Source organism: Plecotus auritus, assembly GCF_963455305.1.
Source record: "Plecotus auritus genome assembly, chromosome: X".
Taxonomy (NCBI): domain Eukaryota; kingdom Metazoa; phylum Chordata; class Mammalia; order Chiroptera; family Vespertilionidae; genus Plecotus; species Plecotus auritus.
The window spans coordinates 40,454,687-40,468,347 of record NC_137784.1 but is presented as its reverse complement, the minus strand read 5'-3'; the positions used below and the strand labels follow the sequence as shown (position 1 = coordinate 40,468,347).

Sequence of the window (13,661 nt, the reverse complement as noted above, 5' to 3'; positions counted from 1 at the left end):
ACAGAGACATATAGACTGCACTGCCCATCAATGCAGTCTGATCAGTGCCCATCAATGCAGTCTGATCAGTGTCCATCAATGCAACCTTGCCAGTCCACATCATTTCAGCCTCACCAGTGCCCATATTGGTGGAACTCCGCTTTTACCTCAGGCTCACACTGGTGCAGTGCGGGAACCGGCACGATTACAGAGCCGGTTCCTCCACCACCTTTCCAGTTCACACTACCCTGTGCAAACCGCACTGTGATCTGTGAACTCGCACAGGAATCTGATCGCATGGGTGAGAAGACCTATGCAATCAGATTCCACTGCAGGGAAAAAGAAGGCACGTATGCCTTTTTTCTTCTGAATCTAATGCGAGTTCAGCCATACAAGCATATGGCTGAACTCGCACTGCTCAGAGATCGCAACAGTGTGAACCGGGGCTTACACAGCACACAACATACAACATCATACACAACTGAATAGCAATCAAAATATAAATGCACTTACTGTCAATTAAATTGGGTTTCCTACTCCTCGGCTGTCTGCAGAGCCAGATTAAGTTCCCATGGGGCCCTAGGCAGATTACCAGTTTGGGGCCCCCATGCGATAACACTGAGCACTGACCATTTGCATTAACATTGACTGCTGACCATTTGTGATAACACTGACCGCTGACAATTTGCATTAACACTGACCGCTGACCATTTGCATTAACACTGAGCACTTACAATTATCATTACCACTGAACACTGACTATTTGCATTACCTCTGAGCGCTGACCATTTGCATTACCTCTGAGCACTGACAATTTACATTAGCACTGAGCGCTGACTATTTGCGTTATCACTGTGATGCAACCCCCCTAGAAACCACCCCCAACCAACTAACCAACTTTAAAAAAAAGGCTCTCCTAACTTAAAAAAAAGACTCTCCTAACTTAAAAAAGGCGCCCCCTATCTGCAAAAAAAGACCTCCTAACTTCAGAAAAAAAGGGCCCCCTTAACCACAAAAAAAGGCCCTACTAACTGCAAAATAAAAATAAAAAAATAGACCTCCTATCTTCCAAAAAAAATAAATCCTAACTTGTTCTTACCTCGGTCCTCAGGCAGCAGCAGGCTCTGCACAGGCAAGCTCGTGACTCATCCGATCACACCGGAGACTGAGAGGAGTCGAGAGACAGAGAAGGAGGGGAGTCAGAGAGTGCGGCGCACATTCCACACATGCGCACTGCGGGCCCAGGACGAGTCAGCTGCTAAGCAGGACAGGCAGCTGGGGCAAAAACACCCGTTGGGCGGGATAAATGTCCTCGGCGGGCCGCATGTGGCCCGCGGGCCGGAGTTTGAGGACCCCTGGTCTAGGGGAACTGCCTTTCTTCGGCAGTTTCTGGAATTTCTGTCCTACTGGTAATTGCCTCTAGAGGGCCAGCAGCACATCATTGTGCTGCTGAACTATTTCCTATTGCCAGCAGGTCTATCCACATTGCCTGCAAGAGACTTACAGGCTCTGTTCCCGCCGTTTTCACGGATTCCGGGCCTGCTGTCTTAGTGCCTTACGTACCTTAGTCTTCTGCACAGTCACAGGTCTAGCCACCCCCTTCTCTTGCCTCTTTATTTCCACATCCCCTAAGCTGGCCATGACCATAGTAACTTCATGTATAAGACAGTCTATGAAAGGGTCAGAATGGCTGCCGGTGAGCTTAATACTGCCCAAGGGGCTGCAGCAAGAATCAAGTCTTTCATGGACATTGTAAAATGCTCATCATCAGGACCTAGAGAATTCAAATTATACATGGCTTGTCTCATGCCCATTTCCAGTATGACTTGCACTAAATCTACATACATAGTCTATTTACTCACAGTTTCTGGCAATTCTCTGGCATTTTGCCAAATGCTTTGAGACCCTGCCATTAACCATCAGGGAGTGACCTCCCTGTCCAGCTTCCAAATGGCGACTAATCTGTAATTGCTGCCACAAGGAGGGATGTGTCGGTATGGAGGCTAATTTCTCCATTCCGGGCAGAGACAGCTACAAGCTATCTGCACCGTCATCTCATATCCTTAGGAGCCATGCTGGAATCGGCTCCCCAGGCCTCTGCTCCCTCTTTTTCCTAATTCTCTCAGTTCGGAAGGGGGCGGGGGGCGCGGGCATAAGTAGTATACGTAGTAAATTCAGGGTGGCCCTTGAGCCCCATCTTCTGGTGCCACAGCCTGATTGTGCTCCAGACTCATTTTCACGGGTTGGTCGTGCCTGTAGGGCAGGGGCTGTCACATGATCAGTAACAATGCCATCAAAGCCATCTTTTGAATCTAGTTCTTCCGGCCCCTCTTTTCCCAAGGTGGCTACCTCTAGCTCTAGCACGTGTACCCGTGTCTCCAGTGCCTCTCCAGGCACTGTAACTCATGTATCTTGGCTTTCTGAGCCAGCGTCTCACAGTGTTGCAGTTTCAAGGCTGTTGGGAGCAACCAGCCTACCTTCCCGGCAGCCTTCCGCTGGTCTTTGGGTATCTGGTCCGTCAGGGACAATAACGCCTTCTCTAACACCACTGGCATTATCTCAACCTGCTCCCAGACCTCCGGGGCTGTCCAAGACATCAGGACTGCCGCTACCAGATACCACAGACCGGTCAGAAACCACATGTCCTCTGGAGGGGCAGACGGGTATTTATCCCAGAATCCTGCCTACTATGCCAGTTGTTGGGTCCGACCCCCTCTGCTAGGAATGGGACCACTTTAGACGCTGGGAATTGGAAGAAAATGAGAGCAGCAGCACTCATATGAGACATGCTTTATCACAGACAAAGCAGCCATTGCTAACAAAGCAGCCAGCCACCGGCTCAGTAGCACATTTTATACTAACTCAGACAAAAGAGGCTTCTTGCCAAATAGTGACATCTGTGTTACATTAACCTAAATGGGTTATATAAGGGTGTGCCTGCGCAGTATGTATAGTGATACTGTTGAGTCATTGCCTTCGCACATGCGCATGGCAAATGGGCCTTTAAATCTGGCATACTCTGGTCAGGGCCCCCACAACACCAAAAACAAATTTATATAGAATATCAACTGTAATTGAAAGAAATATAAATAAATAAATAAATAAGAATTTTTTTTTTCAAATTTTTATTAAGGTATTATATGTGTACATATCTTACCATTGCCCCCCCCACCCCACTCCCATACCTGCCCTCACCCCCCAATGTTTTGCATCCGTTGGTTACTCTTATATGCATGCATACAAGTCCTTCAGTTGATCTCTTATTTCCCCCACCTCTCCCTAACCTTACCGCTGTAATTAGACACTCTTTTTGATGCTTTACTGCCTCTGTAACTATCTTTTGGTTCATCAGTTTATAATGTTTTTCATTATCCCTAAATGAGTGAGATCATGTGGTATTTTTCTTTCATTGACTGGCTTATTGCACTTAGCATAATGTTCTCAAATTCCATCCAGGTGTCTACAAATGGTAGTAATTCCTTCTTTTTTATGGCAGCATAGTATTCCATTGTGTAGATGTACCATAGTTTTCTGATCCAGTCATCTGCTGATGGGCACCTAGGCTGTTTCCAAATCTTAGCTATTGTAAATTGTGCTGCTATGAACATAGGGGTGCATATATCCTTTCTGACTGGTGTTTCTGGTTTCTTAGGATATATTCCTAGGAGTGGGATTACTGGGTCAAATGGGAGTTCCATTTTCAGTTTTTTGAGGAAACTCCATACTGTTCTCCACAGTGGCTGCACCAGTCTGCATTCCCACCAGCAGTGCACGAGGGTTCCTTTTTCTCCGCATCCTCACCAACACTTGTCGTTTGTTGATTTGTTGATGATAGCCATTCTGACAGGTGTGAGATGGTATCGCATTGTCGTTTTGATTTGCATCTCTCGGATAATAAGTGACTTTGAGCATGTTTTCATGTGTCTCTTGGCCTTCCTTCTGTCTTCTTTCGAAAAGATTCTATTTAGGTCCATTGCCCATTTTTTTATTGGATCATTTATCTTCCTTTTATTAAGTTGTATAAGCTGCCTGTAGATGTTGGAAATTAAACCTTTATCAGTGATACCATTTGCAAATATGTTCTCCCATACAGTGGGGTTTCTTGTTGTTTTGTTGATGGTTTCTTTTGCTGTGCAAAAGCTTTTTATTTTGATGTAGTCCCATTTGTTTATTTTCTCTTTGGCTTCCATTGCCCTAGGGGCAGTATCACTGAAAAAGTTCTTTTGGCATATGTCTGAGATTTTGCTGCCTGTGGATTCCTCTAGTATTTTTATGGTTTCCCGTCTTATATTTAAGTCCTGTATCCATTTTGAGTTTATTTTTGTGTATGGTGTAAGTTGGTGATCTAGTTTCATTTTTTTGCATGTATCTGTCCAATTTTCCCAACACCATTTATTGAAGAGACTGTCTTGACTCCATTGTATGCTCATGCCTCCTTTGTCAAATATTAATTGCGCATATTGGTTTGGGTCGATATCTGAATTCTCTATTCTATTCCATTGATCTATATGTCTGTTCTTGTGCCAGTACCAGGCTGTTTTGAGAACAGTGGCTTTGTAATACAGCTTGAAATCTGGTATTGAGATCCCTCCTACTTTATTCTTCTTTCTCAGGATTGCTGTGGCTATTCGGGGTCTTTTTTTATTCCAGATGAATTTTTGGAGAGTTCTTTCTAGGTCTGTGAAATATGCCATTGGTATTTTAATGGGGAGTGCATTGAATCTATAGATTGCTTTGGGTAGTATGGACATTTTGATGATGTTGATTCTACCAATCCATGAACATGGTATGTTCTTCCATCTGTTTACATCTTCCTCTATCTCTTTTTTCAGTGTCCTGTAGTTTTCCGCATATAGGTCTTTTACCTCCTTGGTTAAGTTTATTCCTAAGTATCTTAATTTTTTTGGTGCGATGGAAAATGGGATTGCTTTTTTAGTCTCTCTTTCTGTAAGTTCACTGTTGGTGTATAGAAATGCCATAGATTTCTTGGCGTTAATTTTGTATCCTGCTACCTTGCCGAATTCATTTATTAAGTCTGTTAGTTTTTTGATAGAGTCTTTCGGGTTTTTTATGTACAATATCATGTCATCTGCAAATAGGGACAGCTTTACTTCTTCTTTTCCAATTTGGATGCCTTTTATTTCTTCTTCTTGTCTAATTGCAATGGCTAATACTTCCAGTACTATGTCAAACAGGAGTGGTGAGAGTGGGCATCCCTGTCTTGTTCCTGTTCTTAGGGGAAATGGTTTTAGTTTTTGCCCATTGAGTATGATGTTAGCTGTGGGTTTATCATATATAGCTTTTATTATGTTGAGGTATGATCCTTCTATTCCCACCTTGTTGAGAGTTTTTATCAAGAAAGGGTGTTGGATTTTGTCAAATGCTTTTTCTGCATCAATTGATATGACTATGTGATTTTTATCTTTCAATTTGTTTATGTGATGTATCACATTTATTGATTTTCGGATATTGAACCATCCTTGCATTCCTGGGATAAACCCTACTTGGTCATGGTGTATGATCTTTCTGATGTACTGCTGGATCCGATTTGCTAGAATTTTGTTGAGGATTTTGGCATCTACATTCATGAGGGATATTGGCCTGTAATTCTCTTTCATTGTGTTGTCTTTATCTGGTTTTGGTATTAGGGTGATGCTGGCTTCATAGAAGGAGCTTGGAAGTGTTCTTTCCTCTTGAATTTTTTGGAATAGTCTGAGGAGGATAGGTTTTAGTTCTTCCTTGAATGTTTGGTAAAACTCTCCTGTGAAGCCGTCTGGCCCCGGGCTTTTGTTTGCTGGAAGCTCTTTGATGACTGCTTCAATTTCTTCCATAGTTACTGGCATATTGAGCTGTTTAGATTCTTCCTGATTGAGTTTTGGAAGGTTATATTTTTCTAGGAATATGTCCATTTCCTCCAGGTTGTCCAGTTTGTTGGAATAGAGTTGTTCGTAGTATTTTTTAACAATCCTTTGTATTTCGGCGGGATCTGTTGTTATTTCACCTCTTTCATTTCTGATTTTGTTTATTTGGGTCCTCTCTCTTTGCTTCTTGGTGAGCCTGGCTAGAGGTTCATCAATCTTGTTTATCCTTTCAAAGAACCAGCTCTTGGTTTTGTTGATCTTTTGTATTGTTTCTTTGGTCTCTATGTCGTTTATCTGTGCTCTGATCTTTATTATTTCCTTCCTTCTGCTTACACTGGGCTTTTCTTGTTGCTCTTTTTCTAACTCTTTGAGTTGTTGGGTTAGGTAATTCATTACCCCTGTTTCTTGTTTTTTGCAGTAGGCTTGTAGAGCTATGAACTTCCCTCTCAAGACTGCTTTCGCTGTGTCCCATAGATTTTGGATTGTAGTGTTTTCATTGTCATTTGTTGTCATGATGTTTTTTATTTCTTCTTTGATTTCTCTGGTAACCCAGTCATGGTTTAATAGCATGCTGTTTAGTCTCCATGTGTTTGATTTCTTTGGGTTGTTTTTATTGTAGTTGATTTCCAGTTTTATGCCACTGTGGTCTGAGAAGATGCTTGATATGATTTCTATCTTCTTGAATTTGAAGAGACTTTGCCTATGTCCCAACATATGGTCTATCTTTGAAAATGACCCATGTGCACTTGAGAAGAATGTATATTCTGTGGCTTTGGGGTGAAATGTTCTGAAGATGTCAATTAATTCCATCTGGTCTAGTGAGTCATTTAGGATTGATGTTTCTTTGCTGATTTTTTCTTTAGAGGATTTGTCCAATGGTGATAGTGGGGTATTGAAGTCTCCTACTATGATTGTATTGCTGTCAATCTCTCCCTTGATATCCTCCAGGAGTTTTTTTATGTATTTGGGTGCTCCTGTATTGGGTGCATATATGTTTACCAGAGTTATTTCTTCTTGTTGGATTGCTCCCTTTAGTATTATGAAGTGGCCTTCCTTATCTCTTGTTATGTCCTTCAGTTTGAGATCTAATTTGTCAGATATAAGTATTGCTACCCCAGCTTTTTTTTCAGTTCCATTTGCCTGGAAAACCTTTTTCCATCCCTTCACTCTCAGTCTGTGTGCGTCTTTTTTTCTGAGGTGGGTTTCTTGTAGACAGCAGATATATGGGTCATGTTTTCTTATCCAATCCATTACCCTATGTCTTTTGATTGGGGCATTTAATCCGTTTACATTTAAAGTTATTATTGATAGGTACTTGTTTGTCGCCATTCCTATTCTTTACACCTGTGTTCCTTCTTCGCTTCCTATTTCTTTTTTTTTTTTTACAGCAGACCCTTTAGCATTTCTTGCATTGCTGGTTTGGTGGTAATAAATTCCCTTAGTCCTTTTTTGTCTGTGAAGCTCCTGATTTCACCTTCAATTTTGATTGACAGCCTTGCTGGGTACAGTATTCTTGGATTCAGACCCTTCCTTTGCATGACTTTGTATATTTCATTCCATTCCCTTCTGGCCTGATGAGTTTCTGTTGAGAAATCAGTTGCTAGTCTGATGGGGGTTCCTTTGTATGTAGCATCTAACATCTCAATGTTCAGAAAGCCTGACTACAAAAAGCCAAACCCTAACTAACCCACTCAGCATTCACACACCTCTTTCCTTTTACTAGAATTTTACTTTAATATAGTGGGGGGTGGGGGGATCTTAAAACCCTCATACATTAAAACAAGTTGAACAAACACTCTACACAGATAAAACCTTCACAAAGGTCAACCGAAGTAATCCAGAGCTAAAACTGAATTGGGTAGATTTTCAATGAAGTCACCGGTAATGCAACACGAGCAAAAGTCAATTATTTACACACTCGGTGAGCCCTCTGAGAAACGTGCCCCCAGAAGCACCAACCTTTGTTATTTTTACGCTATCCTGAAAGCTTGCATGTTTTTTCAGATAACTGAACATGTTTCATAGAGTGTGTTCTCTACCATGTGGTAAAATAAAGCTTTGGTACTATTTATATAAGATTGCTTATCCTGAAGACTTGACATTTCCCCAAGAGGAGCTTTGATTCTGCTTTAGAAGTTTCATATAAATTAAAATCTTCAAATAGCAATATGAAGGAGGTGACACAGGATACAACATATACAGTCCAGTTACCTCTTTGTATATTTAGAAATGACTCCTTCAAGGTATTTGCACCAGAGAGCTTATTCTGTCCTGCTTAATATTCAGTAGTACAGGTTTGAATCCTCAGAACCTTGGCAAGACCTTAATATTTTAAAATTATTAACAACTACCTCGAGGGGCAAGTCCAGATTACTGGTTTATGACAAATTTATTATCATGAAGGAAAACAAGTGTAGTCAGCCATCTTTAAAAATGCCCCAACCACTGCTTCTCAATATAGAAAGACTAAAACTACGTATGTTTATCATACAACAAATCCCATCTCTGTCCCCTGAAGTCCCCCTAGTTTCATTCATGAGAAGGGGATTTAAAAGAAAAAGACTTAAAGAGCACTTTACAGCAGCATTCAGCTTTCCTATGAAATACTCAGCATCTTAAATATTATGTACACGTCTGGTTTTTCTTTTAGTAAGCTAGACACTGGCTTCAGAGTTGGTGGAACTTGTGGAAGTGGAGGGAAAAATAACCCATTCGGAACTATTCTAGAAATTGTCTTTTGGCAGAATAGCAGGTATCCAAGTGAAAAACAGGAAGATCGTTTTGTTGCTGTGTTTTGGGTGTTGTTGTTTTTTTGTTGTTTGTTTTTTTCTAAAATTTCAATCGTTTCCTGTTCCCCTTCTACATATACCTCAGTCACCACTCCTGGGTGGAGATGGGCAGAGGCTCTGGGCCGGCCTCCTCCGGCTTCTCGGCAGCCGCCTTCTTGTTGCTGCAGCAAGGCTTGAAGAGGTGCGTGTCAATGAGGACTTCCCCAAAGCGGCCTTTATAGATAATCCCACAACATATTTTCTGTCTTTTCCAGTATGTGAGATCTAAAGAGGAGAAAACTGGCGTTCTGCTGGAGCCCGAAGCCACCTCTGTATCTGAGCCATCATCTGACTGGTTACTGTAACAAGGAGACTGAGCTGGGGAGGCACTTGAGGTGGTACTGTGAGCATCAGAATTATGACGTTTAAATTCCTTCTGTAGTTTGCTGATCTGGTTGCTTTTTATCCTGTTTCCAGATAGAGTTTTCACTTTCTTTGGTTTCAGTGTAGTCTTCAGACTGGGTCCTGCCCTTGCATCTACCACGTGATTCCAGTTTTTTTTGGATCCTGCTGGCAATTTCTTCCATCTTTTCACAAGCAGGACACAGGCATTACAGATGTCTCCTGAACGTGTCTCATGCAACCCAAAACAGCTCTGGAAATCCTTCTCATAGCGTTTACTGTCCGTGAATCGAGAACTGGAGGACTTAGCTCTGCAAATACAGCAGCCTTCTATACTTCGGTACATCTTTGGCTTGTGAAAACCAAACATCTTTTCTTCTAGACAAGTCTTCCAAAAACAGCCGTTCCACGCGCAGTAACGTTCCCAAGGTGCGGAGTGCACGCCAGGCCAACCCCCCCGCGCCTATCGCTCCCTCCTCCTCAACTGCCTTGTCTAGAAAAAACAAGAATTTTTTTAAAAGCTTGAAAACATGGACCTCAATCAACACCAAAGGATTTTCATTAATAGAGAGGAATGTTCATGGTGTATTATCTGATTATAAGCAAATCTATGATGAAAAGAAAAACACACCAAGCAAACTACCACAGACACATTTCTGAAAAGAGTGACATGTCCTGAAGAAGAGCCTCAGGCAGGTCCTTCAGGAGATATAGAAGAAGGCATTGTTATCACAGAAGATGGCAGTTCCATGCATGTTATTGTCCCTGAAGACTTTATGGTGGGACAAGATGTGAAGGTGAAAGACATTAACATTGATGATCCTGACCCTGTGTAGGCCTACGCTAATGTGTGTTTGTGTTTTAATTTTTTTAACAACAAAAAAAGTAAAAAAAAATTTAAAGAAAAAAAGCTTATAGAATAAGGATAAAAAGAAAGAAAGTATTTTTGTATAAAGTATTTGTATTTTAAGCTAAATGTTATTACAAGAGTTGAAAAGTTAAAAAAATTTAAGTTTATAATGTAAATAAGATACAGTAAGCTAAGGTAAACTTTTTGAAGAAGGAAAAAATTTTAAAATAAATTAAGTGTAGCCTAAGTGCATAGTGTTTATAAAGTCTACAGTGTAGAGCAATGTCTTTGGCTTTCACACTCACTGACTCACTGAGAGTAACCTCCACTCCTACAATCTCCATTCATGGTAAGTGCCCTACACAAGCTACCATTTTATTCACAGGTTACCATTTTTTCCCACAGGTTACCATTTTTTATTTTCCATATATTATAATTGCCTAAAGTATTGAGTATAGTTGCATGCTGTACAAGCTGTAGCCTAGGAGCAATATAGGCTATACCATATAGCCTAAGTGTTTAGTAGGCTATACCATCCAGGTTTGTGTAAGTGCACTCTTTGATATTTGAACAATGACAAAATCACCTAATAATGCATGTCTCAGAACATATCTCTGTCATTAAATGACACATGACTGTAATTCTGAACTTTGGTTTTTCCGACACATTTTATATGTCTCTGTGCCATCCTTTTATATTCAGCACAGGTTACATGTCCCTCCTGACCTTTTTTATTTACTATTGAATTCAGAATGTTTCCTATGCAATAATTTTAATTTCATAATGTACTACCTACCATTGTTTTTCTTTGTCGGGATAATTTTTGACTCTATGTTTCAGATGTGAATTTCTTTTTATCTTCACATTATTTTTCAGTCATTATTTTTAGAGTTCCTGGTGAGGAGAATATACCTATAGGTAGCTCTTCTCTAAGTTTTAAAAAATCGGATTTCATAATATTGACTACATGAATATGTAACTATTTTCTCTCTTCTCCGCGTCCAGTGCGGCTGGAGAGTGGGTCCAATTCCTGAGTAGAGGCGGCTGGGGATTGAGAAATAAAAGAAAGAGACAAGACACAGAAATAGAAAGAAAAGCTGGGGCCAGGTGGACTGCTGCCCTCTTCTGATGGAGAGACAGTGACCCAGAGCTGATGCAGCGTGTTTATTTTATACGCCCAAATACCAGGAAGTTTCACCAAAGGGTCAAGACAAAGGAGATTATTTGCATTCTTGAGTAGGCCCTGAGCATTCCTGGTGCTAGGCTGGATTTAGATATCAAAACCCACTTCCCCACACCATAGGCTGAAATGAAGGTCAAGCTGACAACACCCTTGCCCTTTTGGCAAGGCGTGTTCCCAGGGCATGGCTTTGCCGACGCCACTGGGTTCAGCTGACAATAATTAAAGAACGCCCATGTGCCTTCCCAGGGGGTCCTCTACATCTCTCCCATTTTTCATTTTTAAATGTAGCTTGTGGACATGTAGTTGGAGCCTTCAGACTTGAGATCGCAGGAGCTTGCTGATGACTGAAAAAAAGCAGGATAAGATTAGTAGTACACAAAGGAATCCAATTAGGTACCAGGCGGTGTTTTTTAACATATTCCATGGATTAAATTATTTTAAATCATCCAGCAATTCTTTTGCCAGTATATAATTTCATCATGGCTATTCTGAATGGCTTGCACATGTTTGTGTAGCCGCACTAGGTCTATACCAGGGGTGGGCAAACTTTTTGACTCGAGGGCCACAATGGGTTCTTAAACTGGACCGGAGGGCCGGAACAAAAGCATGGATGGAGTGTTTGTGTGAACTAATATAAATTCAAAGTAAAGGAGCGGAGGGGAGAGCAAGAGAACCAGATAGAACAGCCGGATCCGGCCCGCGGGCCGTAGTTTGCCCAAGGCTGGTCTATACTGATATTATTATGATGCCATATTCCCTGTAGGTGCATCTTGATTTTATTCCAATCCCATAGAGAACTGTTATAGCGGGCTGAAGTCACACAAATATATGTAAAAGCAGCATGGCATTGCAGCTGCTGTCTAATCTTGATACTTTCTAATGGATTACCTAGTCCTATCACTACAGCTTCCAAAGCATTTAGCTTTGTTTCTAGCCTTTTGTCTATATCTTCTTTATCATGAAATGTAGTTGAGGTGTTCTGAGCCAATTCATTGACAAACTTTGTGTTCTGGATGCTTTGGGTCAAAGCAAGAGAAGCAGTCACAGCAGATGCAATAACAGTAACTAGGGTAACAATACCAAAAATAATAAGTCCCAAAGCACACTTTTCCTGGGACAGTTGATTGTGTAATTCCTGCAATGCCTGGAGGCCCGCATCATGATACCATTTTCCTGTTATGTTGGTAGGAAGCATAATAAAAGAAGGCTGCTTTAAAATTAATATATCTTCATTCAGGTTATGCCTGGAAACACAGCTGGTAAGGTTACAGTAATGGCATTGGACAGCATAATGGGTGTCCAATCTGGTGATATTCACATTTCCAGTCACCAATACATATGGGGGCTGGACACAAACTCGTAAGCCATAGCAAGGGCTTGATGTGCATGCTCCTTTAGTATTATCTAAGAAAGAGCCAGTAAAATTAAGAAAGTCAAGAGCAATGGCTAAACGCCACAGATCTTTCTGTAAATTTCCTATTTTCATGGTTAGGGTATTACCTACAAAACCTCCTGGTGACATAGGCTCGTGATAGGGATATTTAGCATCAAGCCTGTGGGACCAATCTAATACATACAAGTCAGAGCCAGAAATATTATGTCTCACTGGTACAGGATTAGTGCAATCTTGCCATTGAGGAAATGCTCCCAACTCAGTAGTGGTGCTATTAGGGCAGGAGGGGAGCGAGGGATGCTTATCAGACAGCCATTGGGTGGACTTAGGAAATCCTAGTTTAGTAACTGTCTGAACATATTTTCCCATATCCAGAATTCTTGGGGATCAATGTGATGGGTAAAAGTATGCTGCTTTGGGTGGAGGCTCTCAGAGACCATGACACCTGATGATCATCCTCTCTCCTTTTATGTGTCTCGGTTTCTCTCATGGCTTGCGAGTGTCCCATGTCCCGCGTGGTTCAGGGTTCAGGTTCAGGGTTTGGGTTCGGGCTCTGGAGGAGGCCGCATGGAAATGAAAGAGGCAAGACAAGAAATAATAATTTGGAAATTGGGTACCAGGCGGAAGCCCAAGGAAGGACTCCGCTTTGCTCTGGCCTTGCCATCCCTTTTATTCAGCTTTGGGATATACCCATAGCCCTTAGGCAGGCAATTCCAGTAATAGCTCGGTGATAGCCTATCAGCAAGGATTTACATAAGACTAAAAGGTGGAAGTTGCTTCAGCTACCATTGTCTCAACTAGACAGTGGGTGTATGGCTCTGACCCTTGCCAGAGCCTCAAGGTTGACCAGCCTTCCGGACTCCTTGTCCACCTCTTTCTGCTAGTGAAGGCAATGGGCAGCTTCTAACAATGGCTGTCTAAAACAAGGGAGTGAGGACCTGGAGTGCTGGTGACCAAACCTTATATGCACCCACCAGATGGGTCAAAGTTTAATTACAGTTGTATTATGAAGTCCCTATTAAGCCCTTGCACATCACAAGGGAGGCCCTCAGACACCTCCACAACGACCCTCAGTCACCTGAATGTCTGCTTGCACTCTGGAGGGAAGATGTGCCTTCTATCGTCAGTGCCAAGTCATCCCCAGGCACTCATAGTTGCTTTAGTTTTCTAATTGAAGGCAATTATCCCCCTTTAACTAGAACTACTGCCTTGCCTTCCCAATCTT

At 41.7% G+C, this 13,661-nt stretch overlaps 1 protein-coding gene across 1 annotated transcript; it reads right to left on the bottom strand.

Annotated features, from left to right (window-relative positions):
• Positions 1-8,714: 8,714 nt before the first annotated feature.
• On the bottom strand, positions 8,715-9,380 carry LOC308239872 (SIN3-HDAC complex-associated factor-like; the record flags this gene model as incomplete). The annotated part of the gene is made up of 1 exon (XM_080652722.1): positions 8,715-9,380. One exon carries the CDS (start codon positions 9,378-9,380, stop codon positions 8,715-8,717), a length of 666 nt encoding a protein of 221 aa, XP_080508848.1.
• Between the last annotated feature and the right edge of the window lie 4,281 nt (positions 9,381-13,661).